The sequence below is a fragment of the Syngnathoides biaculeatus genome, chromosome 14 (genome assembly GCF_019802595.1).
Source record: "Syngnathoides biaculeatus isolate LvHL_M chromosome 14, ASM1980259v1, whole genome shotgun sequence".
NCBI classification, from domain to species: domain Eukaryota; kingdom Metazoa; phylum Chordata; class Actinopteri; order Syngnathiformes; family Syngnathidae; genus Syngnathoides; species Syngnathoides biaculeatus.
In genome coordinates this window covers 8,414,774-8,438,314 of record NC_084653.1, presented here as the reverse complement: position 1 = coordinate 8,438,314, position 23,541 = coordinate 8,414,774, and the positions used below count along the sequence as shown (strand labels likewise).

Here is a 23,541-nt window from a genome sequence, read left to right as displayed (position 1 = left end):
ACCTGTGTTGTTTTTTTCTGGGCACTCCAGTTTCCTCCCACATCCCAAAAACATGCAACATGAATTGGACACTCTAAATTCCCCCAACGTATGATTGTCAGTACGGCCTTTTTTCCTATATGTGCCTTGTGATTGGGTGCCAACCATTTCAGGGTGTACCCCGCCTCCTGCCCGTTGACACCTGGCATAGGCTCCAGCACTCCTGTGACCCTTGTGAGGATAAGCAGTTAATAAAATGGATGGATAGAATTCATACCACAATGGGTGCTTGTGCACAGACGTTTGAGGGGGAAAAATAATTGATTCCATTCTGGGTTACAACTACAACTAAATGATTGCTCCAAGGCCTTCCAGTCAGGATTTAGACAGCATCACAGCACTGAGACTGCTCTGACCAGGGTCTGGAACCAACTCCCAGACAGCCTTCGATCAGATGAAACAGTGAATTTAAATCCAAGTTGAAAACACACCTGTTCTCAGCTGCTTTTTAATAAAGATCAAAATCTTTTCTAGATTTAATCATATTTTAACTAGTGTTTTTTTTAGGATTTTATATCTATTCTTATCTCTTTTTGTTAATCTTAATGTTTGTATTTATGTTTTGATGTCTTTGAATCACCTTGTTGTTGAATTGTGCTTTCCAAATAAACTTGGCTTGCCTTCCAGCTCTAACATAAAACGGAAAAAGGGAAGTAAATATCTTGTATTTCAACTGTATGTAGATGAAAAATAAAAAACATTTTACAGGCTATTTAGAATCTTTACCATGCACGTTTTGTGGAGGAAACTAGATTACCCAGAGAAAGCCCACACTCGGGATCGAGGCCGAATTTGAACTTGGGTCCTCAGAACTGCGAGCCATTTTTTATGCATTCCCTTGTGCTTGAATGTCATTAGCGTTTTCTGATGTTGTAATATGTTTAAGTATATATTTATTTTTTTAAAAGGGGGTTGTAGGATTTGTACAGTGGCGTAAAACACGGGTTTCAAATCTCAATAGCACTCTTCCCTTATCTTTTCCACACATGCCTCCTATAGACATTTTTTGTGGGTTCTTTTACATTTTACATTTCTACCACATTTCATGTTTCTCATGGAAACTGGCTTGACGGCTGAATTTTCCAAAATTACTTTCAGGTATGTAAGTGTGAATAATCCCCCCCCCCCCCAAAAAAAAAAAAAAAAAAAAAAAAAAACGATGCAAAGATGCTGTTCTTCTTCCATTTAATAAAACAAAAGGGACTCCACCCCTCTTCAATTCCATCTTTGTTACCTCATATCACAAATGTCGACAGTACTGACGAAACGTCGATCAACTACAACTCCCACAATGCCGTCCTCACGTCAATTCCTGTTTTATCTACTATGTGTCTTTCCGCTTTTTGAACGTTCCTTGCCACTTAAACTCGGCCAGTAAACACAGTCATCACCACCGCGCTACAGTTGTTTTTTTTTTTTTTTTTTTTCCTTTTAAAGGAAAGGTAACACCGTTGTTTGACTAAGTCAGATAGCGTGGAAACTACGGGGAAGTTGTTTTAGCCTTCGCTCTAAAGTTAGGCTGGTGCGTCTACCTGTCGCCAGGGCAACGCACTTTTTTTTCGTCGTTATGCTTTGAACATGCCGATAAATTGTGTTTTAGTCATGAAATGTTTCACCTAAGAATGACAACGTTACATTTTTTCCATTTCAACTTCCATTTTCAAATTTACAGTATTATTCAGTAAATCTATGGATGGTTATAGATAAGGACTACAAAAGACCTTATTGCACGATATACCCGGTATGTGAAGCTTTAAAAATTACTTATTAACTTAGTTAAATGTTATCTATTGACATCATAATTTGGCATTGACAAAAAAAAAAAAAATCTCCTGAAAATCGGTTGAGAAGTGAGCTAAATAAGACTTAATCCCAATATGGCCGCTATGTAAACATATTGGTTAGTCGGGATGTTGACAACATGCTGATGTATCGTCTTCATGTCTCTGGTCAGAATGCATCATACATATATATGTATAATGCATTCTGACCAGAGATATATGGCTATATATATATATATATATATATGTATGATGCGTTCTGACCAGAGACATATATCCCCCTGGGGCCTCCACTCCCTGAGAAGGGTTGCGTCAGGAAGGGCATCCGGTGTAAAAATTGTGCCAAACATATACGTGCGTTCATCTGAGATGATATGCTGTGGTGACCCCGAAAGGGACAAGCCGAAAGAAACTTACTTTATTATATATATATATATATTTTTTTAATTTGGTCTACCTAATTCAATTGAAAATTGTCTGAAAACAAGGTGATCAGACTTGATGGTTCAGTAACATTATTATTATTGTTTATTATTCTGTTTGTACCTCAGCTCTGATGGACGACTACGATGTGGTGCGTCCGATCGGAGAGGGGGCGTTCGGAAAGGCCTTCTTGGTGCGATCCAAGGCCATCGGTGATGATGAAGACGACGCGTTATGTGTGGTCAAAATGATCAACATGGCGAAGGTCACAATGTCAACAATACTGTGCATGCTTGGTGACACAGCAACATAATATTGCATTACTATCTATCTATCTATCTATCTATCTATCTATCTATCTATCTATCTATCTATCTATCTATCTATCTATCTATCTATCTATCTATCTATCTATCTATCTATCTATCTATCTATCTATCTATCTATCTATCTATCTATCTATCTATCTATCTATCTATCTATCTATCTATCTTTCTGTCTGTCTTTTTGTTTTTCTTTTTCTTATACAGTTGAAACCAGAAGTTTACATACGCTGTGCAAAAACAAACATTAAATTTTTTGTTTGACTCTCCGAAGTCAAATCCAACAAAACTTCTCCTTTTTCAAGTTAGTCAGGAGCACCAAAATAGACAGAGAATTTCCAAGAGAATTTTACAATGCAGTGTGCATGGTGGAGCAACTGGTTAGAGCGTTGGACTCACAGTTCTGAGCACTGGGGTTCAGATCCCGGCCCCACCTGTGTGAAGTTTGCATCTTCTCTCTGTGCCTGTGTGGGTTTTCTACGGGCACACTGTTTTCCCCCCACATCCCAAAAACATGCAACATTAATTGGACACTCTAAATTGTCCATATATGTGGATTTGAGTGTGAATCGTTGTTTGTTTATATGTGCCCTGCGATTGGTTCAGGGTGTACCCTGCCTCCTGCCCGTTGATAGTTGGGATTGGCTCCAGCACTGCCGCAACCCTTGTGAGGATAAGTGGCTCAGAAAATGGAGGGATGGATAGTTTTTAAAATATTATGACATATTTATCAACTAATTAACTCATTTGACAAAGTGCTTTTCCTCACAAGGGATGTTGTTTTGCTTGGGCCTATCCCAGCTAACTGCGAGCGAGAGGCATGGTAAACCCTGGATTGGTTGACAGCCAATCACAGGGAGCATAGAAAAAAACAACTGTTCACGCACACATGCACACCCAAGGGTAATTGAGAGTCTCCAATGAATGCATGTTTTTGGGATGTGGCAGGAAACCAGAGTGCCCAGACAAAAGCCACCCGAACTCCACACAGACAGGGCCAGGGTTTCCCAGTGGTCCACTGCGGCACCCATATAAAATATTAATAACCCTTAAAATGCTGTCTGGAAAAGAACAAAAAATAAATAAAAGTTACCTGGCCCTGTGGAAAAAAAAAAAAAAAAAAACAGATTATTACTATGTGCATGTTTCAGATGTCAAGCAGGGAGAAGGAAGCAGCGAGGAAGGAGGTGGCGCTCTTGTCCAACATGGGACATCCCAATATTGTCGCCTTCATCCGCTCCTTCCAAGGTGTGTGTGTGTGTGTGTGTGTAAATGTGTGTTACTCTGTGTGTGTTACTGTGTGTGTGTTTGTAGACAGGGGCACCCTGTGCATCGTGATGGAGTATTGCGACGGAGGAGATCTGATGATGAAGATCAACATGCAGAGAGGAGTCTTCTTTACTGAGCAGCAGGTAATACATCCAGGCCAATTTATTAGTTACACAAGACGGTTCTTTCGAAACACCGGCCGATGTAAAAATCATCAATCATTAAAATGGCTTTTGAAACATTGCACAGTTGGTAAAAAGTTTTACATGGGCACACATGAATTCACATAGTTTCTTGTGCTAATTGCTTTAATTCATCCATCCATCCTTCCATCCATCCATCTATCCATATTCTGAGCCGCATATCCTCACAAGGGTCGTCGGAGTGCTGGACTCTATCCCAGCTATCTTCAGGCAGGTGGTAGGGTACACCCTCAACTGGTTGCCAGTCAATCACAGGGCACATACAAGAAAACAAGTATTCACACTCATGCAAGCACGGGGAGAAGCAAACTCCACACAGGCGAGGCCGGGATTTGAACCCCGGACACCAGAATGGTCCAATGCAGCCCTATGGGGGCACAAACCAGTGCAATCTGTAGGCCGGTCCCAAGCCCGGATAAATGCAGAGGGTTGCGTCAGGAAGGGCATCCAGCGTAAAAACTGTGCCAAACAAATATGAGCGTTCATCTAAAGAATCCCATACCGGATCGGTCGTGGCCCGGGTTAACAACGCCCGCCCCCGGCACTGCTAACCTGCAGGGAGTCGGTGGAAATTCAGCTACTGTGGGTCAAAGACAAAGAAGAGGAAGAAACCGGATCCAGCGTCAGAAGAAAAAGAGGAATGCACAGAGCCTACAACCGAGTGTAGGGACTTTGAATGTTGGGACTATGACAGGAAAAGCTCAGGAGTTGGTTGATATGATGATTAGGAGAAAGGTTGGTATATTGTGCATCAAAGAGAGCAAGTAGAAAGGGAGTAAGGCTAGAAGTTTATGTGCAGGGTTTAAATTATTCTACCACGGAGTAGATGGGAAGAGAAATGGAGTAGGGGTTATTTTAAAGGAAGAGCTGGCTAAGAATGTCTTGGAGGTGAAAAGAGTATCAGATCGAGTGATGAGACTAAAATTTGAAATTGAGGGTGTTATGTATAATGTGGTTAGCAGCTATGCCCCACAGGTAGGATGTGACCTAGAGTTGAAAGAGAAATTCTGGAAGGAACTAGATGAAGTAGTTCTGAGCATCCCAGACAGCGAGAGAGTTGTGATTGGTGCAGATTGTAATGGACATATTGGTAAAGGAAACAGGGGCGATGAAGAAGTGATGGGTAAGTACGGCATCCAGGAAAGGAACTTTGAAGGGCAGATGGTGGTGGACTTTGCAAAAAGGATGGAGATGGCTGTAGTGAACACTTATTCCAGAAGAGGGAGGAACACATAGTGACCTACAAGAGCGGAGGTAGAACCACGCAGGTAGATTATATTTTGTGCAGACGATGTAATCTGAAGGAGGTTACTGACTGTAAAGTAGTGGTAGGGGAGAGTGTAGCTCGACAGCATAGGATGGTAGTGTGTAGGATGACTCTGGTGGTGGGTAGGAAGATTAAGAAGACAAAGGTAGAGCAGAGAACCATGTGGTGGAAGCTGAGAAAGGAAGAATGTTGTGCGGCCTTCCGGAAAGAGGTGAGACAGGCTCTCGATGGACAACCGAAGCTCCCGGAAGACTGGACGACGACAGCCAAGGTGATCAGAGAGACAGGCAGGAGAGTACTTGGTGTGTCATCTGGTAAGAAAGGGGAGAAGGAGACTTGGTGGTGGAACCCCAAAATACAGGGAGTCATACAAGGAAAGAGATTAGCGAAGAAGAAGTGGGATACTGAGAGGACTGAGGAGAGGCGAAAGGAGTACATCGAGATGCGACGTAGGGCAAAGGTAGAGGTGGCAAAGGCTAAACAAGAGGCATATGAAGACATGTACACCAGGTTGGACACGAAAGAAGGAGAAAAGGATCTCTACAGGTTGGCCAGACAGAGGGATAGAGATGGGAAGGATGTGCAGCAGGTCAGGGTGATTAAGGATAGAGATGGAAATGTGTTGACTGGTGCCGGTAGTGTACTAAATAGATGGAAAGAATACTTTGAGAAGTTGATGAATGAAGAAAATGAGAGAGAAGGAAGAGTTGAAGAGGCAAGAGTGAAGGACCAGGAAGTGGAAATGATTACTAAGGGGGAAGTCAGAAAGGCACTACAAAGGATGAAAACTGGAAAGGCAGTTGGTCCTGATGACATACCGGTAGAGGTATGGAAGCAATTTGGAGAGATGGCTGTGGAGTTTTTGACCAACTTATTCAACAGAATACTAGCGGGCAAAAAGATGCCTGAAGAATGGAGGAAAAGTGTTCTAGTTCCCATTTATAAGAACAAAGGGCATGTTCAGAGCTGTGGGAACTATAGAGGAATAAAGTTGATGAGCCACACAATGAAGTTATGGGAAAGAGTAGTGGAGGCTAGACTCAGGACAGAAGTAAGTATCTGCGAGCAACAGTATGGTTTCATGCCTAGAAAGAGTACCACTGATGCATTATTTGCCTTGAGGATGCTAGTGGAAAAGTACAGAGAAGGTCAGAAGGAGCTACATTGTGTCTTTGTGGATCTAGAGAAAGCCTATGACAGAGTACCAAGAGAGGAACTGTGGTACTGCATGCATAGGTCTGGTGTGGCAGAGAAGTATGTTAAAATAGTACAGGACATGTATGATGGCAGCAGAACAATGGTGAGGTGTGCCATAGGTGTGACAGAGGAATTTAAGGTGGAGGTGGGACTGCATCAGGGATCAGCTCTGAGCCCCTTCCTGTTTGCAGTGGTAATGGATATGCTGACAGATGAGGTTAGACTGGAATCCCCTTGGATCATGATGTTCGCCGATGATATTGTGATATGCAGTGAAAGCAGGGAGCATGCAGAGGAACAATTAGAAAGGTGGAGACATGCACTGGAAAGGAGAGGAATGAAGATTAGCCGAAGTAAAACAGAATAGATGTGCATGAATGAGAGGGGCGGAGGAGGAGGAGTGAAGTTCCAGGGAGAAGAGATAGCGAGGGTGGACGACTTCAAATACTTGGGGTCAACAATACAGAGCAATGGAGAGTGTGGTCAGGAAGTGAAGAAACGGGTCCAAGCAGGTTGGAACAGCTGGCGAAAGGTGTCTGGTGTGTTATGTGACAGAAGAGTGTCTGCTAGGATGAAGGGCAAAGTTTACAAAACAGTGGTGAGGCCGGCCATGATGTACGGATTAGAGACGGTGGCACTGAAGAAACAACAGGAAGCAGAACTGGAGGTGGCAGAAATGAAGATGTTGAGGTTCTCGCTCGGAGTGAGCAGGTTGGATAGGATTAGAAATGAGCTCATTAGAGGGACAGCCAAAGCTGGATGTTTTGTAGACAAGATTCGAGAGAGCAGACTTCGATGGTTTGGACATGTTCAGAGGCGAGAGAGTGAGTATATTGGTAGAAGGATGCTGAGGATGGAGCTGCCAGGCAAAAGGGGAAGAGGAAGACCAAAGAGAAGGTTTATGGATGTGGTGAGGGAAGACATGAGGGCAGTTGGGGTTAGAGAGGAAGATGCAGGAGATAGGCTAAGATGGCAAAAGATGACACGCTGTGGCGACCCCTAACGGGACAAGCCGAAAGGAAAAGAAGAAGAAGAAGAACACCAGAATGGTCCTCCACCGTGGCACCCGCTTTAATTCAGTCCATTTTTGATTTGATCTCCATTCATTATTTGTTCTTCAGATCCTGGCCTGGTTTGTTCAGATCTGCCTGGGCCTCAAACACATCCATGACAAGAAGATCCTCCACAGAGACATTAAAAGTCAGGTACTGCCACACTCGTCCAGAACTTCTGGACACAACAGCTTGTCTGCTGTCTGCCTTTTGGCTCATTCAAATTCCTACAATGGTAAAACTTTTTTTTTTTAAATCCTTCTTCCTCTTTTTTTTTTTTTTTTAACAATTTACAATTCGGGTCCCAGTGTGACAAAAAATATAATTAAGAGCCCAAAAGTTTTGCTTCTCTGAATAGAATGATATCTCAGAATATAAATATTTTAAATTTTGAGGGAAGGGGGAAAAAATCACATATTATTTGGTTTTTGATCGTTTCTTTCTCCCTTTTCACAAAAACAAATCACATTAATAAATCAAGAAGAAAATACACTCAGGCGCGGGGACCGTGCTTACTGCACACAGGCGAGGCCGGGATTTGAACCCCGAGCCTCAGAACCGTGAAGCTGATGTACCAACCAGAACAATAACTGTTGAATGAATTAGTCACATTTATTGTCATTATACTAAACTGTACAATGAAATTGGAGAGCTTCTCCTGTGTTAGTGAATACATAAAATCAAGTTAAAGTGCCCGTGTGATTAAATTGTGTCGCCACTATCAATTCACGATTTAAGGAAGTGGGGAGGTAATTACTTTTTCACACAGGACCAGATAACTTTCAATTGTTTTTTTCCCCCCAGACAGCATTTTAAGGGTTATTATGATTCAAAAGGGGGCGGCACGGTGGAGCAGCTATAAAGCGTTGGCCTCACAGTTCCGAGGACCAGGATTCAAATCCTGGCCCTGCATGTGTGAAGTATGCATGCTCTCACTGTGCCTGCATGGGCTTTCTCTGGGCACTCCGCTTTCCTTCCACATCCCAAAAACACAACTGCCCCAAGGTGTGATTGTGAGTGCAGCTGTTTGTCTCCATGTGCCCTGCGATTGGCTGGCAAACAGTTCGGGGTGTGCCCCAAATGGTTCCCAATGACAGCTGGGATAGGCTCCAGCACTTCCACAACCCTCATGAGGCTAAGCGGCTCCAAAAGAGGATGGATGGATGTCCTGAGATTGAGTGACAGTCTTTTAACTCATGTGTTTGTGTTGCAGAACATTTTCCTGACGGAGCGAGGTGTTAAGGTGAAGCTGGGCGACTTTGGCATTGCCAGGATGTTGAGTCAGTACGTCAGTGCTTCACACATGAAAGCACAGACACTTGCACACACATACACACACGAGACTGAAAGACTGAACATCACACAATCTTTGTGTGTGCGTGTGTAGCACTCTGGAACTGGCCAGGACCTGTGTGGGGACCCCTCTGTACCTATCACCAGAGATCTGCGAGAGTCGACCCTACAACAACAAAACGTATGTACGCACAGCTTGCACAAGAACAACACTGAAGCTTGGCCATGTGATTCATTGCTGTATGTACAGGGACGTCTGGTCCCTGGCTGCGTCCTCTATGAACTCTGCACTCTGAGGCACCCAGTAAGCTGCAACACACACACACACACACACACACACACACACACACACACACATCTACTGTAACAGTGACTCTAATGTAACAAAAGTAGCACAAATGTAACACAACACAAAAACTCAACACATGAAATGCATTATACATTTTTATACAAATGTAACACAAGTAATACATGCGACACAAATGTAACACACTTGTTAAATAAATGTAACACACATTGGACAAATATAACAAGTGTAACATGAGTTAGACAATGTAACACACTTGTTAAATAAATGTAACAAGTGATAGACTAGTTGACCCAGGTAAACCAAGTTGGCCAAATCTAACACCCGTAGAACACTGATTAAAAAATTGTAACACACGTTAGACAAATGTAACATAATAAAGAGTGTAACACATTAAACGCTGGACAAATTTAACTCATTCATAGGCAGCGTGGCAATTTTTTGCCTTATTGAGATAAAAGTCTCCTAACAGGCCACAGTCAAGGAAATACCTCTTTTTCATTTAACGCATAAAACATTGGGCAAAAAAGATGTACCCTCTCGCGGGCGGGTTTTGGGACGGGTATGTTATCAATTCTGTGAAGTGGTACATACTAGTGATGTATTTATTAATTAATTTTTATTCTAGAACGACATTTACACATTAATAATACTGATGGATGAGCATTTTGAAGACAAACTTGGTTGCATTCTGACCTTTCTCCCTTTCTTCTCTTGGAAAAAGCTCCATGTGTACTTGAGGCAGCCATGTTGGGTCAGGAAGGAAAGGGAAATAACTCCGTGCTAACTTTGTCCGATGAGTTATCCTCGCCTGATACCAAATTATGGCTTCAGATCAAAACACTTAAATATTTTCATATACTGGAGGATATAATGCGTGAAAATCATAATGTCCCAAAAGTGGGACGCTGGCCGCGAATGGGTTAATGTACAGTTGTTAAATAGATGTTACACATATGTTAGACAATTCTAACACTTGTTAGACAATGTAATGCATGTAACGCGTTAGACCACGTTTGTTAACACGTTCCTCCCACATCCCCCAAAACATGCATTCATTGGTTGGTTGGTAAAGTTGGGAAAGGCCGCAGGAAAGGTGAGGTCCGTTTACAATGTTTAAAAAAAGACGTTGCTTAATGTGCATATGTGTCTCCTCTACTCCAGTTTGAGGGGACCAGCCTGAGTCAGTTGGTCAGCAAGATCTGCAGAGGGCGCTACAAGCCCGTGTCCGTGCGTTACTCCTATGACCTTCGCCTGCTCATCACGCAACTCTTCAAGGTCGTACATGGATCGTGTGCGTGTGTGTGTGTGTGTGTGTGTGCGTGCGTCATTTCTTACAGTGCGCTGGCCGTGCACATTAGTGACCTCAGCACAACAAATCATTCACGTTTACTTGTGTTGTGTTCAGATCAATCCTCGGGATCGTCCCTCTGTCACTTCTGTACTTCAGCGTACTTTCCTCAACAAACACACCCAGGTGCAACTTTGTCTTTGACTACTTTTATTTTTAATCTTTACTAAATCCTCACACTCCCTTTCCTTCCAAAACTGAGATCATTGTGTATCAGATATTTGATTGTGTGTTAATATTGCGTATGCAGGAGATTAGTCACAATAACTACACGCCAACTACCCACGCCTGTAAAACAACACCAGGTAAAACACACACACAAACGCACACACGCAAGCACAAACACACACACACGCTTTACACATAAAACCAAGAATAACAGAAGACAAGTGACATAGGAGTCGTAATACAAATCGCGTGGAACAGAAGAAAGAACACATGCCATTCAAAACATGCTATACAAATGTAGCACATGGAAGACATGTTGGACAAATATCACACAAATATGGGATACATTCCATGACACCATAGTTTTTTTGTCACTGACCAATTTAATGACCTCATGCCTTCACATTGAGTCATCAGTTCCACGGTAAAATGTTCAATAAACAAACACATTGCTAGTAAGAGCATTTACATTCAGTGGTGTGTGTTCAACAGCTTATACAGCAATTTAAAAATCTTTCCTGTTCATACATTGTCGTCTTTTTTTTTCAAATTGATGTAAAAATATGTTATGAGATACATAAAATTAACTGTCATCACTTTATGGAAGTTAAAAGGTTAATTTGGTACAACCCATTTAAGACAAATGCATCACATGTAACATAAACAAACAAATGGAACAAACATGTTAAACAAATGTGACATATTGAACACACTTGAATGTAACGCATGACCAAATTGTTAACGAAATGTAACAGTGTACAACTGCAACATGTAATACACATGCTAATCATACGTAACCTTTGGAACTCAAGGTATGGTGGTCAAAAAGTTATATTTGTAACATAATATGTAAATCTCAAATTGAGCAAATACAACATGTATTTGTAACACATTGAAATTAATTCACCACAGTTTTTCCTCTATTGTTAAAGCAGAGTTGAATCCTCCAACCATTCTTTCAATGCACAAATCACAAAATTGAAGCTACATTCACCTGGCTCTTCCTGCAAAACTCAGCAATTTGTAAAAGCAAAGCAAAGGAAATGCATTGAAATAGTGCATTTCTGACACAAGGTAACTCAATGTGTTTTCCATTATAGAAGGCATTTAAAAATAAAGACAGAAAAATGTAAATAAAATTGTTAAAAAATCTAAATAAAATTAAAAATAAAAGACATAAAAACTTTTGAAATGAAAGGGTACAAATATATATAATATATTTCGGCTTGTCCCTTTCAGGGTCGCCACAGCGTGTCATCTCAGATGAACCCACATATATGTTTGGCACAATTTTTACACCGGATGCCCTTCCTGACGCAACCCTTCTCAGGGAGTGGAGGCCTCGGTGGGATACGAAGCCAAAACCCCTGGTTTACCAAACCAGTGCTCTAAACACTGAGCTACGGGGCCTCATATATATGTATATAAATATATATAAATACATACATGTATGCGAGCACATATGTATTGGATATACAGTTGAAGCCATACTTTTACATACGTACGCTGTACGAAAAAAGAAAATTGTCTCACTGTCTGAAGTCAAATCAGACTACACCTCTCCTGTTCCTGTTCAGTCAGGATCAGCAAAATTATTTAATTTAGAGAATTATGTATTATTTTCTTTGAAGTCAAAAGTTTATATATATATTTTATTATATATATTACTGACAACATGTGAGTTACCTGGGGATGTACAGTGAAGATAATAAGTATTTGAACACCCTGCTATATTGCAAGTTCTCCAACGTAAAAATCATGGAGGGGTCTGAAATTTTCATCGTAGGTGCATGTCCACTGTGATAGAGATCTAAATCTAAAAAGAAAAATCTAGAAATCACAATGTATGATTTTTTTTATGATTTAGTTGTGTGATACAGCTGCAAATAAGTATTTAAACACCTGCCTATCAGCTTGAATTCTGACCCTCAAAGACATGCTAGTCCGCCTTGAAAAGTCCACCGCCACTCCATGTATTATCCTGAATGCACCTGTGTGAGGTCGTTAGCTGCATTAAGACACCTGCCGACCCCATACAATCAGTAAGACTCAAACGTGTAACATGGCCAAGACCAAAGAGCTCTCCAAAGACACCAGAGACTAAATTTTACAACTCTACACGCCTGGAAAGGGGTTCGAAGAAATTGCCAAGCAGCTTGGTGAAAAAAGGTCCACTGTTGGAGCAATCATTACAAAATGCAAGAAGGTAAACAAGATGGTCAATCTCAATCGGAGTGGAGCCCCATGCAAGATATCACCTCGTGGGGTCTCAATGATCCTTAGAAAGGTGAGGAATCAGCCCAGGACTACACGACTGGACTTGATCAAGGACCTGAAAAGAACTGGGACCACCGTTTCCAAGGTGACTGTTGGTAATACACTAACATGTCATGGTTTGAAATCATGCATGGCACGAAAGGCTCCCCGGTTTAAATCAGCACATGTCAAGGCCCATCGTAAGTTTACTAATAACCAATTGGATGATACAGAGGAGTCATGGGAGAAAGTTTTGTGGTCAGATGAGACCAAAATGGAACTTTTTCATAATCATAATTCCACTAACCGTGTTCGGAAGAAGACGAATGATGTGTTCCATCCCAAGAACACCATCCCTACTGTGAAGCATGGGGGTGGTAGAATCATGCTTTGGGGGTGTTTTTCTCCACATGGGACAGGACAACTGCACTGTATTAAGGAGAGGATGACCGCGGCCATGTATTGTAAGATTTTTGGGAACAACCTCTTCCCTCAGTCAGAGCATTGAAGATGGGTCGTGGCTGGGTCTTTCAATATGACAATGACCTGAAGCACACAGCCAGGAAAACCACAGAATGCCTCCGTAAGAAGCATATCAAGGTTCTGACGTGGCCTAGCCAGTGTCCAGATCTAAAACAAATAGAAAATCTTTGGAGGGAGCTGAAACTCCATGATTCTCTAGATCTAGAGAAGATCTCTGTTGAGGAGTGGGCCAAAATCCATCCTGCAGTGTGTGCGAACCTGGTGAACAACTACAGGAAACGTTTGACCTCTGTAATTGCAAACAAGGGCTACTGTACAAAATAATAATATTGGTTTTCTCAGGTGTTCAAATACTTATTTGCAGCTGCATCACACAAATAAATCATTAAAAAAATCATACATCGTGATTTCTGGATTGTTCTTTTTCGATTATCTCTCTCACAGTGGACATGCACCTACGATGAAAATTTCAGACCCCTCCATGATTTCCAAGTGGGAGAACTTGCAATATAGCAGAGTGTTCAGTTCCCTATTTCCATCACTGTATTTAAGACCACATCTCAAAACACTCTGTTTCCTTTTTATAATCATGGGAAAATCAAAAGAAATCAGTCGGGAAATCAGAGAAAGAATCTTGAAGCTCCACAAGTCTGGCTCCTACTTGGGCGCAATTTGTAACACCTGTATTACACGTATTACACAAATCTAACTCACTTTCAACACTTGTTTGCACAGACCTTCGACAAATGTAACAGATTTTACACACATTGAATGATCGCTATCCATATCCTACATAAAGAAATGTAAAAAGGTTTCAAAACAAATGTAACATATACTGCAGCTCTTGTTGTTGTTGTTGTTATGTAGAAAAGAAGAACAAATGCAAAGTGGCATTAAAGAAAATTCCTGTCAAGCCAGATTGGAGAGTGTGCACACCTGCTAACTACATGGTAATAACAGACATAAAAAACAACAATGCTATTTTGTACTAACCGCTACGTTTCACACAACCTAAATAAAAAATAAATGAACATGTACAAAACGTTAACCCTAAATCATTATAAAGAGGACGTGCAACACATTCTTAGTTGAGTCTGAGGTTGTTTTTGTAACGTCTGCACAGCACCACAGAGCAGGACAACTTCCTCAACCTGCAGCAGGAGATGCCATGGGGGATCACCACCAAAAGTGAGCTCAAATATAAAAACGGGCTCTATTTTTGTGAACGGTATTTGTCCTATGCGGTGGGTGGCGCAGATTTGCGCCTGACGTGGCTAGACCGGTCTTGGTAATTTCATCGATGAGCGCAGACTGGCGGATCTTAGAGTGAGCGGGCTCCGCCGCCACAGGAGTTGTTACAGCCTACTTTTGTCACTGCCAATCAAAGCGGCTCCTCTCGTTCCCTTTCAATGTGGGAAAAGTAAGCATATCTCTGAATTAATCAGATTTTCTTTGTTTTTGTTTATTCTTGGTGGCTTTATAAACTCACCATTGTAATTTTTCAATTATAAATTATAAAAGTGACCACTGCAGTGGTTATTGGTGGCAAAGTGGCTCAGCTGGAAAGCGTTGGCCTCACAGTTCTGAGGTCCCGTGTTCAATCCCAGACCTGCCTGTATGGAGTTTGCATTATCTCATGTGCCTGCATGGATTTTCTTTGGGCACTCCGGTTTCCTCTCACATCCCAAAAACATGCAACATTAATTGGACACTCTAAATTGCTCCTAGGTGTTATAGTGAGTGCATCTGTTTGTCTCAACGTGTCCTGCAATTGGCTGGCAACCAGTTCAGGGTATACCCCGCCTCCTGCCCGTTGACAGCTGGGATAGGCTCCAGCACTCCCGTCACCCTCATGGGGATAAGCGGCAAAGAAAATGGATGGATGCAGTGATTATTGATCATTACAAGCTAAGCCTACGCATATTTATAGAAAAACTGTGTGTGTGTGTGTGTTGGGGTCTCTGAAAACAATCTCCAAAAGGGGGACACTGCAAAAAAAAAAGTTTGGGAACCAATGCAACTGGCTGCTGATGACCTCAACGTGTACACTGCACACTCGCCCACAGTCAAAAGAGATAAGTGCCAGAAAACCCGCGACCCTGGTGTACATAGATCACATGAGTTGGGCATTGTCACCGCTCTTGGAAGGTGTGGCAATAGACTGTAGGTACCCTTATTATTAAATACAAAATGAGCTTATGATAGCCGCGGGTAACAGAGAGCTCAATATGACTCCCTGCACCCGGATCAAATTCACCAAAATCATGCCAGACCAGTGGTCGACATCAACAGCAGAACATAGACAAGGTCTGAGCAATTTAAAGTTCAGATGAACATTTTGCCAACAAATATTAACTCCATGGGTCTCTTCTCCAGGGACACTCGCCCAGCTTGTCACAGACTGGTCTGCCAAATTGACAAACATGCACAGTGAGCCTTGCAAGTGCACAAAAATCAGAATCCACCGACATTTATGTCCCCCCGCTGTCTACGGAAATAGAGTCCAATTACTTTTTTTACTGCTTTGAACCGAGTCCTCTTTGTTTCACTGATACAGGATTGGACAGTACCAGCAATATTTCGTCCAGTTAGATGCCTTCCACAGGGAAGACGTCCCTCCTCCTCCAGCACCACATCTTCATCATCCTCTTCCTCCCTGTGAGGGGTGTGAAGAGGATGTCGCTCCTCCGGTTGAACCTTACCAGCTGTGAGTGACCAAAGCCAGGCTGCGTCTTGCATGCTTGTGTGTAACTTAGTACAGAAATCGCCAGTGTTGTACTTGAATGAGTTCATTTAACAAAAGTTGATCAAACATGATATGAACTTCGTTAATTTCTGCCTCATGAACATTTTTGAGAACCAGGTCATTCTGACGTATGTGAAAGAAAGGTTTATTTTCATTCAAGAGTGTCAGGTTTTGTTCTGGGACTTCCCAGGTCAAAACCCAACTGGACACCCTACACATGAGCCTTCATGTATCAAGATAAACTCTCTGTGTGGTATATTCAGTGACCCTGTGTAAATGGGAGTGATTGTGTTCATTGTTACACAATTATTATTAATTATTAACTATTATTCAAAGTTAAACCTATAAAATCAATAATATTGTCATATTGTAAATAGATTTCTTTTTTAAATATAAGAACAGCTAATATTTTGCTAATATAATCAGCCAGAGTTGCGAGAAATGCACATATCATCTTTCACCATCGTTCCTTTCACACTGTTGCATGTTATTGTTGTTATTATTATTATTTGGTTGATTAATGTCAAAAGACCTGCATGTTTTATTTTCTCTTTTAAAAACAGATTTCAGGAAACAAGTTTTGAAATTGTAGGATGAACCCTGGAGCTGGCTACTAGTGCAGGTTTGAATGGGTGCCAAAAATGAGGAAATGAAACCTAGTATTTTGAGAGAAAGTGCCATGAACCAACGGTGCTTGGGTGGACCCAAATGCAGGACTCCAAGACGAGGAGATGATGTTAGGCGTGGTTTTATTTCGTAAACAGGTCAATTCCAAAAACCTGTCCAAAACAAGGCAGAGGTACAGATACGCTAGGCTAGGCAGGATCCAAAAGATGTAAACCAATGTGCGATGACTATGGGGCAAACTAATTAACATAACAGGGCGTGATAAACCAAAGGGAACAGAATCGCTGTGACAAGGAAAGCTCAACACTACACTTACTCTCAGTGGTGGAGAATCCAACTGGCAGTGAACGCAACACACTGAAACAAGGCAACGAACTGGCAACTACAAACTTAAATACACAGTCAAATTAGAGTCCAAATGGAAAACAGCTGTGGCCGGTCACAGGTGTCAGCGTTGACACCGCACAGAGCAGTGGCCAGGCCACTCCCCTCTTGGCAATGGTCCAGCCTTGCTCATGACAGAAATATCCCATCAGCAACATATTGGGAGGGAAAAAAATGTTTTGAACAGAGAACTGAACTTTGGACTACTTTGCTTAGAAAATGAACTTTCCCAACACTGCAAGAATCAAACATGTTACAAGTGCAACATTATACATATTTTGTCACAAGTAATACATGTAAATCACATGAAATTAAGCACGTAATACCTCTGACAAGTGTAACATTTGTTTGACATGCTTAACACAAATGTAGCGTATTTGTTAAACCAACAAAACATGTAGCATGTTACACAAATCTAACGTTAGACATTACAGACAAATGTAACTCATGTAACATACGTTAAGACAAATGTAACACTTGCTAGATAAATTTAACACGTGTAACATACTGTTGTGTGTTTCAGGGTGGTAGCAGCTCGTGAGGAGTACCTTCAGAGGAGGCAGGAGGCCAACCAGTACAAGTTGAGAGCAGAGAAACAGCTGGTGAGCTACAGTGTGCGTTCTTTAACACACTCTTCACAGAATATTCTATGGCGTTACATTATCGTCAGGGTCTGCGTCCGAGCACGGCGGAGGGCTGCAGGCCGGCCGGCGGATGCGACGGCGACGTGCGACCATGTGAATCCCAGCATGCACCTCCAGGCACGAAGCAGGACAGCCAGCGGGTAGAGGGATGAAACGCAACAAATTCTGCGTAGCAACAATAGCGCTTTACATGTGTGGCTTGTGTTTGTAGGAGTACCTGAGGCAACTGGATGTCATCAGACAACAATATCATCAGGAGATGAAACAGATAAGGTTAAGAGCTGAGGCAGAGGTACACACACAATATAGCTGAATGGTATTATAACACCTCTGATACAAGCAACCCATAGTAAATGTGTTACACATAGCATTCGTTATACAGGTGTAATGCACGTTAAACCAAATGGAACACACAGTATTTTGATGGTCAACTAGTTATGTGTGTAATTAGTCATCTAATTAGATCCTTTGTAAATTGAATGTTATTGCACTAGCAGGCAGTGATAAAGGTATGTGCAAACTGAAAAAACACAATTAAGATAATAATAAAGTAGACATGGCATGGTTGACGACTGGTTCGCACATCCACCTAAACAGTTCTGAGGACCCGGGTTGAAAACCGGCCTCGCCTCTGTGAAGTTTTGTATGTTCTCCTGTACCTGTGTGGCTTTTCTCTGGGCGTTCCGGTTTCCTCCCATATTCCCAAAACATGCACGGCAGGTTAATTGAAGACTTAAATTGCCCATAAGTGTGATTGTGAGTCCAGCTGTTTGTCTATGTGTCCTGCGATTGGCTGGCGACTGGTTCAGGGTGTACCCCGCCTCCTGCCCGAAGATAGCTGGTATAGCCTGCAGCACGCCCTTGATCCTAGTTGGGAAAATGGTACAGAAAATGAACAAAAGAATAAAGGAAAACAACCACAGATATGAAGTGAAGATGAGATACGCCAGCATGCTGTGTGCCAGTTAAATGATGTCTGATGATCTATGTCGGACCTGCGTTGGGAGAGTTGATGTTCCCATCAAACGCAATAGATTGGCAAAATTAAGTCATAACGTTCTAATTTCTCAACTGATGTTAATGTATGCTTTTTTTTTGTTCACGCTAAAGCGTGTGCAATCTATAAAAAAAAATTGAACAAAAAGCATCTGAAAGGTTTCTCCCAATCCTTTTGTCGTAATTGCACAGTGTTGTACGCAACTGTATGCAGCACAATGTGCCGACACCATTGTTCTTTTTCTTTTCTTGTCATCCTCACACATGGACTGCGCTGATGACTTTGCCCCTCCTAGCTTAAAATGGGTATGTGGCATATACCGATTCGTATCTCTCCAGCCAACAGCAAGCAGTAGGAGGACAGGCAATTTTGAGAGAGATAGAAAGCTTAAAGAAATACTACGGTTTCAACAGGTGTAAACGTAATCAATAAATGTAAGACATGTTGACAAATCTAACGTGTAACTCTACTGTGTCGGTCAATGTAATACATCCAACTAACAGACAGAAATTAGCTCACGTGTGACACACATAATGTGAATGCTACGTTATACACATAAATGCTCAATACATATAACAAAAATGTCAGACAGCGGTAACACATGCAAGACACATTGATAACACACAAACTAGCACACACACTTGGACACTTATTGATTTTTTTGTGTTTGTATGTATTGTGTGGTTATTTTTTTTTTTAATTTTTATCAGCAGCCACACAAATATGATATGTTTGTCCTGGAAAAAGAAGCAGAACCTTCTACTTCACACACAAAAGAACAACACCAAGTTCAACTTGGGCAGGTAAACACTGCAGAAAGAATGAAGCGTCCGTTATGGGTAAGGCATTTATAGTTTTACAGATACCATGTCTTATGCAGGACATGGAAGAGGCTTTGATGAAGACCAGGGTGGACAACCGAAAACAGAGTAGAGACCTGAAGAGTAAACACAAGAACCAGGTGACTTGAAGAAGACCAAAACAGCGTCAATGCTGGTCTTCCTCACATCCAAATGTCTTAGTGTAGTTCAGAACAAGGACTTTTATGGTCCTTGTTGCAAAACCAAATTCTACCAACTACAAAATCCCCCGCATAATTTTGTCGTGGCAATATTCTTTGGCATTTCCAGAAGGGAATCATGTTTGAGATTCGTCTGGATGATGTGAAGGACACCTCGGAGGAGGATGACGAGGAGAAGCCGGAGGAGGAAAGCCGACTGGGACCCGACTGTCAGAAACATATGGTCCAATCACAGGAGGGTGAGGAAACCGAGCACGATGACTGGGCCAAGCCAAGGAGGGTATGGAGCCAGGGACCACCAAAGACACTGATGGAGGCTCTGGTGTGCATGGAGTACGACACAACGCTGGATGGTAAGCCAGGTCTAATTTGTTATTTTGTCATAGAAATCGAAGAAGACGAGGGCTTTTCATGTTTGTGTTGCATGGGATCCACCAACGTTGAGTGAGTGCGGGTGCCTTTGGTGGACGCGATGAAATATCGATAGGTAGCACTTCTCAGAAACTGCTTTTCAACTTCTGGAACCAGTGAACATACTTTCCATCCTATAGTATTATCTTATACGGTAGCAGGGTTAGTCTTTTTGAGGTATCTTCGGTTCTCCATGCAAGACATAAGAAGCACTTATCAGAAACAGTGGTTCCATATCTGTTCATTTGCTTGAAAGTGTGTTGTTTTTATCCTCAGGTGAGGAGGGGAAGGCAGAGGAGGAAGCTCGCCGGCAATGGGTCTCAGGACCACCCAAGTCCTTACTGGATGCCCTGGCTGAGGCCAGGCTTATGTCATCGACTGCAGACTTGCAGAGCGCAGGTCAGAAATCACCACAATAAAACCAGAATGTGCTGGTTGTCAGCACCAATTGTTTGCTGTTCTCTTTCCCAACTCAGCCCCTGTAGGGAAGGATGAGGAGGAAACCTCAGACATGGAGATGGACCAAGAGGTCCTGGACTCCAGGTCAGACGATGACACGTGAGTTGACACATGGTGACAATGACTTGTAAGTTGACGCATGGTGGTGACAAGATGTAAGTTGGCACAGAATGATGACGAGATGTAAGTTAACACATTACGATGCCAAGTAAGTTGGGACAAGGTGACAGTGAGAAATACGTAATTTGACACAATTGGACAATGGAATACAAATAGATGATAAATTGACACGTGACAATATGTAAGTTGGTAAAGAAGGCACGTAAGCCGATACATGATAATGACGACGTGAGTTGACACGTAGTGACGACAGAATGTATTTTGACATGGTGACAATGAAATCGACATACTGTGAACTTTAATTTGACACATGGTGATGACGACATGTACGTTGACACATGAGAATGTCTAAGTTTAGACAGGCCGATGGCAAAGTTCCAAAACCTACCTTGAAACCCTCACCCATGTTTGAAACCCTACTTTGAAACCCAATCCTTCAGTTAAAACCATGGCTTGAAACCCTAACTGAAAGCCCTGACTCTCATTTGAAACAAGAGTAAAGCAGATAAATCTCAATATGTCTCTCATGCCACCTTTAGTGAATGGCCCTTCAGTTGACTTTGTCGTCTTTTGTGCCCGTTTCAGGAACTTTGAGGAGTCGGATGACGAAGAGAGGGAGGCACTGTCTGATTCCATGGGGAACTTGTTTGTTGCTGAGGATGCCTCAACTGTTAACTCAGAGACGGAAGTTCCAGATGGAACAGTGGTGGTGGAAGAAGGGGCTCCAGGAGAATCCCTGGCATGAACTCGCAACAGACTCATAATCAATTTTAGTCTTAGTCTTTATTTGGACAACAAGCAGTATTCTATTAGTGTAAGCAGAAAAATGATGGAAAAACCGATCCGAGGTGGTCTCCTCACTGCCATTAAAATCTTTGCAGTTAACAGCCCCCACAGTTGTTTTACTTGGGTCGATGTAATTTCCTGTGTGTGTGTTTACAAAACTAATTTCAAACCTTAACCCTGGTTTAAAAACTCATTTTCAATCCCTAAACTTTCTCTGAAACCACAAACCTGAATGGAAACGTTATTTTGAAAACCCAATAAGAAACCCAGAGATTTGTCTGTAGCCTTGCCTTAGGGAACTAACCTGAAACTCAAATTTGAGACTTTTGTTTGTCTGAAACTCCTACTTGAATGCTAAATAAATACATTTAAAACCGGCATGCTTATTTGAAACCTTAACCTTGTCTTGAAACCCTAATTTGAAGCTCTAACCCTGTCTACAACATAAAACATTGGATTGAAAAACCATTTTGAATCCCAAACATTTGTTTGAAACCCTGGTTTAGAACAAGTATTTCAAACCCCAACCCCGGCTTCAAACGACAATTTCAAACACTCATACATGTTTGAAGCCCAGCCCTGGCTAGGAACACTAATTTGAAACATGAACAGAGGCTAGAAACTTTAACTCTGGTTTCAAACCCCAATTTGAACCCCAAAAACCTGTCTTAAAATCCTAATTAATTTACCACTAATGACATTTACACAGTTGGAAACTTTTGAGAATTACAAATATTATCCATACATTAATTTTCTGAGCCGCTTACGGACAACAGTCACTCACAATCACACCTAAGGGCAATTTACAGTCTCCAATTAATGTTGCATGTTTTCTTTTTTCGGTACTCTGTAGGAGTTGAGTTTTCATGTTATAATGTTGGTATATGACGTTTAGAATAAATTTGGCTGAGCAAAGGTATGTGTATGAGGAGGGAATGATATCCATGTGTATGAAGTGGCTCTTTGCCGTAAGCCAGTAAAAAATGTGGCCCTTCATCTCTGACTGGTTGGCCACCCCTGAACTAAATCATCATTATTCTTGGAATCATCATTATTCTTGGCCCTAAGCTTGGTTTTGACTTCCCAATTTGTATCCTCATTTGAAACTATACTTTGAAAGCTGAACCCTTCTTTGAAACCTCATTTCCGGCCTTATGTAACTCCCACTAATCTAAAAAAAAAAAAGGCTGGATGGCTCATTGACCACCAAAACTGAAGTCGCCATCTGCTATCTTTTTCCCCAAAACAACCACGACGACCTGTGCAATGACAGCGATTAACTACGTTAATTGCCAGTTTCGTGGCTGTGAGAAAACATTCCACAGGTAAGTTAGAAAGATTTACTTTGACACTCTTAAAGTTTGTGTGTGAGTGTGTTTCTTTCGGCTTGTCCCTTTCGGGGTCGCCACAGCGTGTCATCTCAGATGAACGCATACATACGTTTGGCACAATTTTTACGCCGGATGCCCTTCCTGACGCAACCCTTCTCAGGGAGTGGAGGCGAGGAGCTTAATTTCCTTAAACAAAGTTTATGGTTGTTGTTGTTCCCTGTTCACTCTCTGCTTCACCTTTATAGGCCGACGATTTTTCGCAAAAAAGCGATGTAAATATTTTCCAAAACTTCATCAGTGGATAAGCAAGAAAACACATTGTCTGGGAAATTTTGGATGAATTTCATAATACAGAACTCTGCAAATTGCATTTGATTTTCAAATGCGAGGAAACAAGTTTAAAATTTCTGTCTGAAATAGGACGTCGCAGAGACAGCAAATGAACAATGCGTTTAGCATGTATTTTCCCATTATGACTCCTTATTTCCAAAAATATATCTAACTGATTGACTTAAAATTGTATGTTTTTATGACAAAAAAAAATGCTGAGTTTTTTTGCTATGTTATGATGATAGTTCGTCACAGCGTATTTTAGGAAAAGTT

General features: G+C 41.7%; 1 protein-coding gene across 1 annotated transcript; it reads left to right on the top strand.

Moving 5' to 3' along the window:
• The first annotated feature begins 1,495 nt into the window (after window positions 1-1,495).
• On the top strand, window positions 1,496-21,985 carry LOC133512637 (serine/threonine-protein kinase Nek5-like). The gene is given in 24 exon segments (XM_061842438.1): window positions 1,496-1,780; window positions 2,372-2,508; window positions 3,718-3,814; window positions 3,881-3,978; window positions 7,624-7,707; window positions 8,768-8,838; window positions 8,942-9,028; window positions 9,098-9,108; window positions 9,111-9,151; window positions 10,319-10,432; window positions 10,563-10,631; window positions 10,756-10,810; window positions 14,280-14,362; window positions 14,536-14,600; window positions 15,970-16,119; window positions 17,693-17,771; window positions 17,840-17,953; window positions 18,025-18,105; window positions 19,521-19,613; window positions 19,691-19,771; window positions 19,941-20,184; window positions 20,519-20,641; window positions 20,719-20,800; window positions 21,407-21,985. Coding segments are annotated over 23 exon segments (2,214 nt in total). The 5' UTR covers window positions 1,496-1,780; window positions 2,372-2,376; the 3' UTR covers window positions 21,567-21,985.
• Window positions 21,986-23,541: the final 1,556 nt, after the last annotated feature.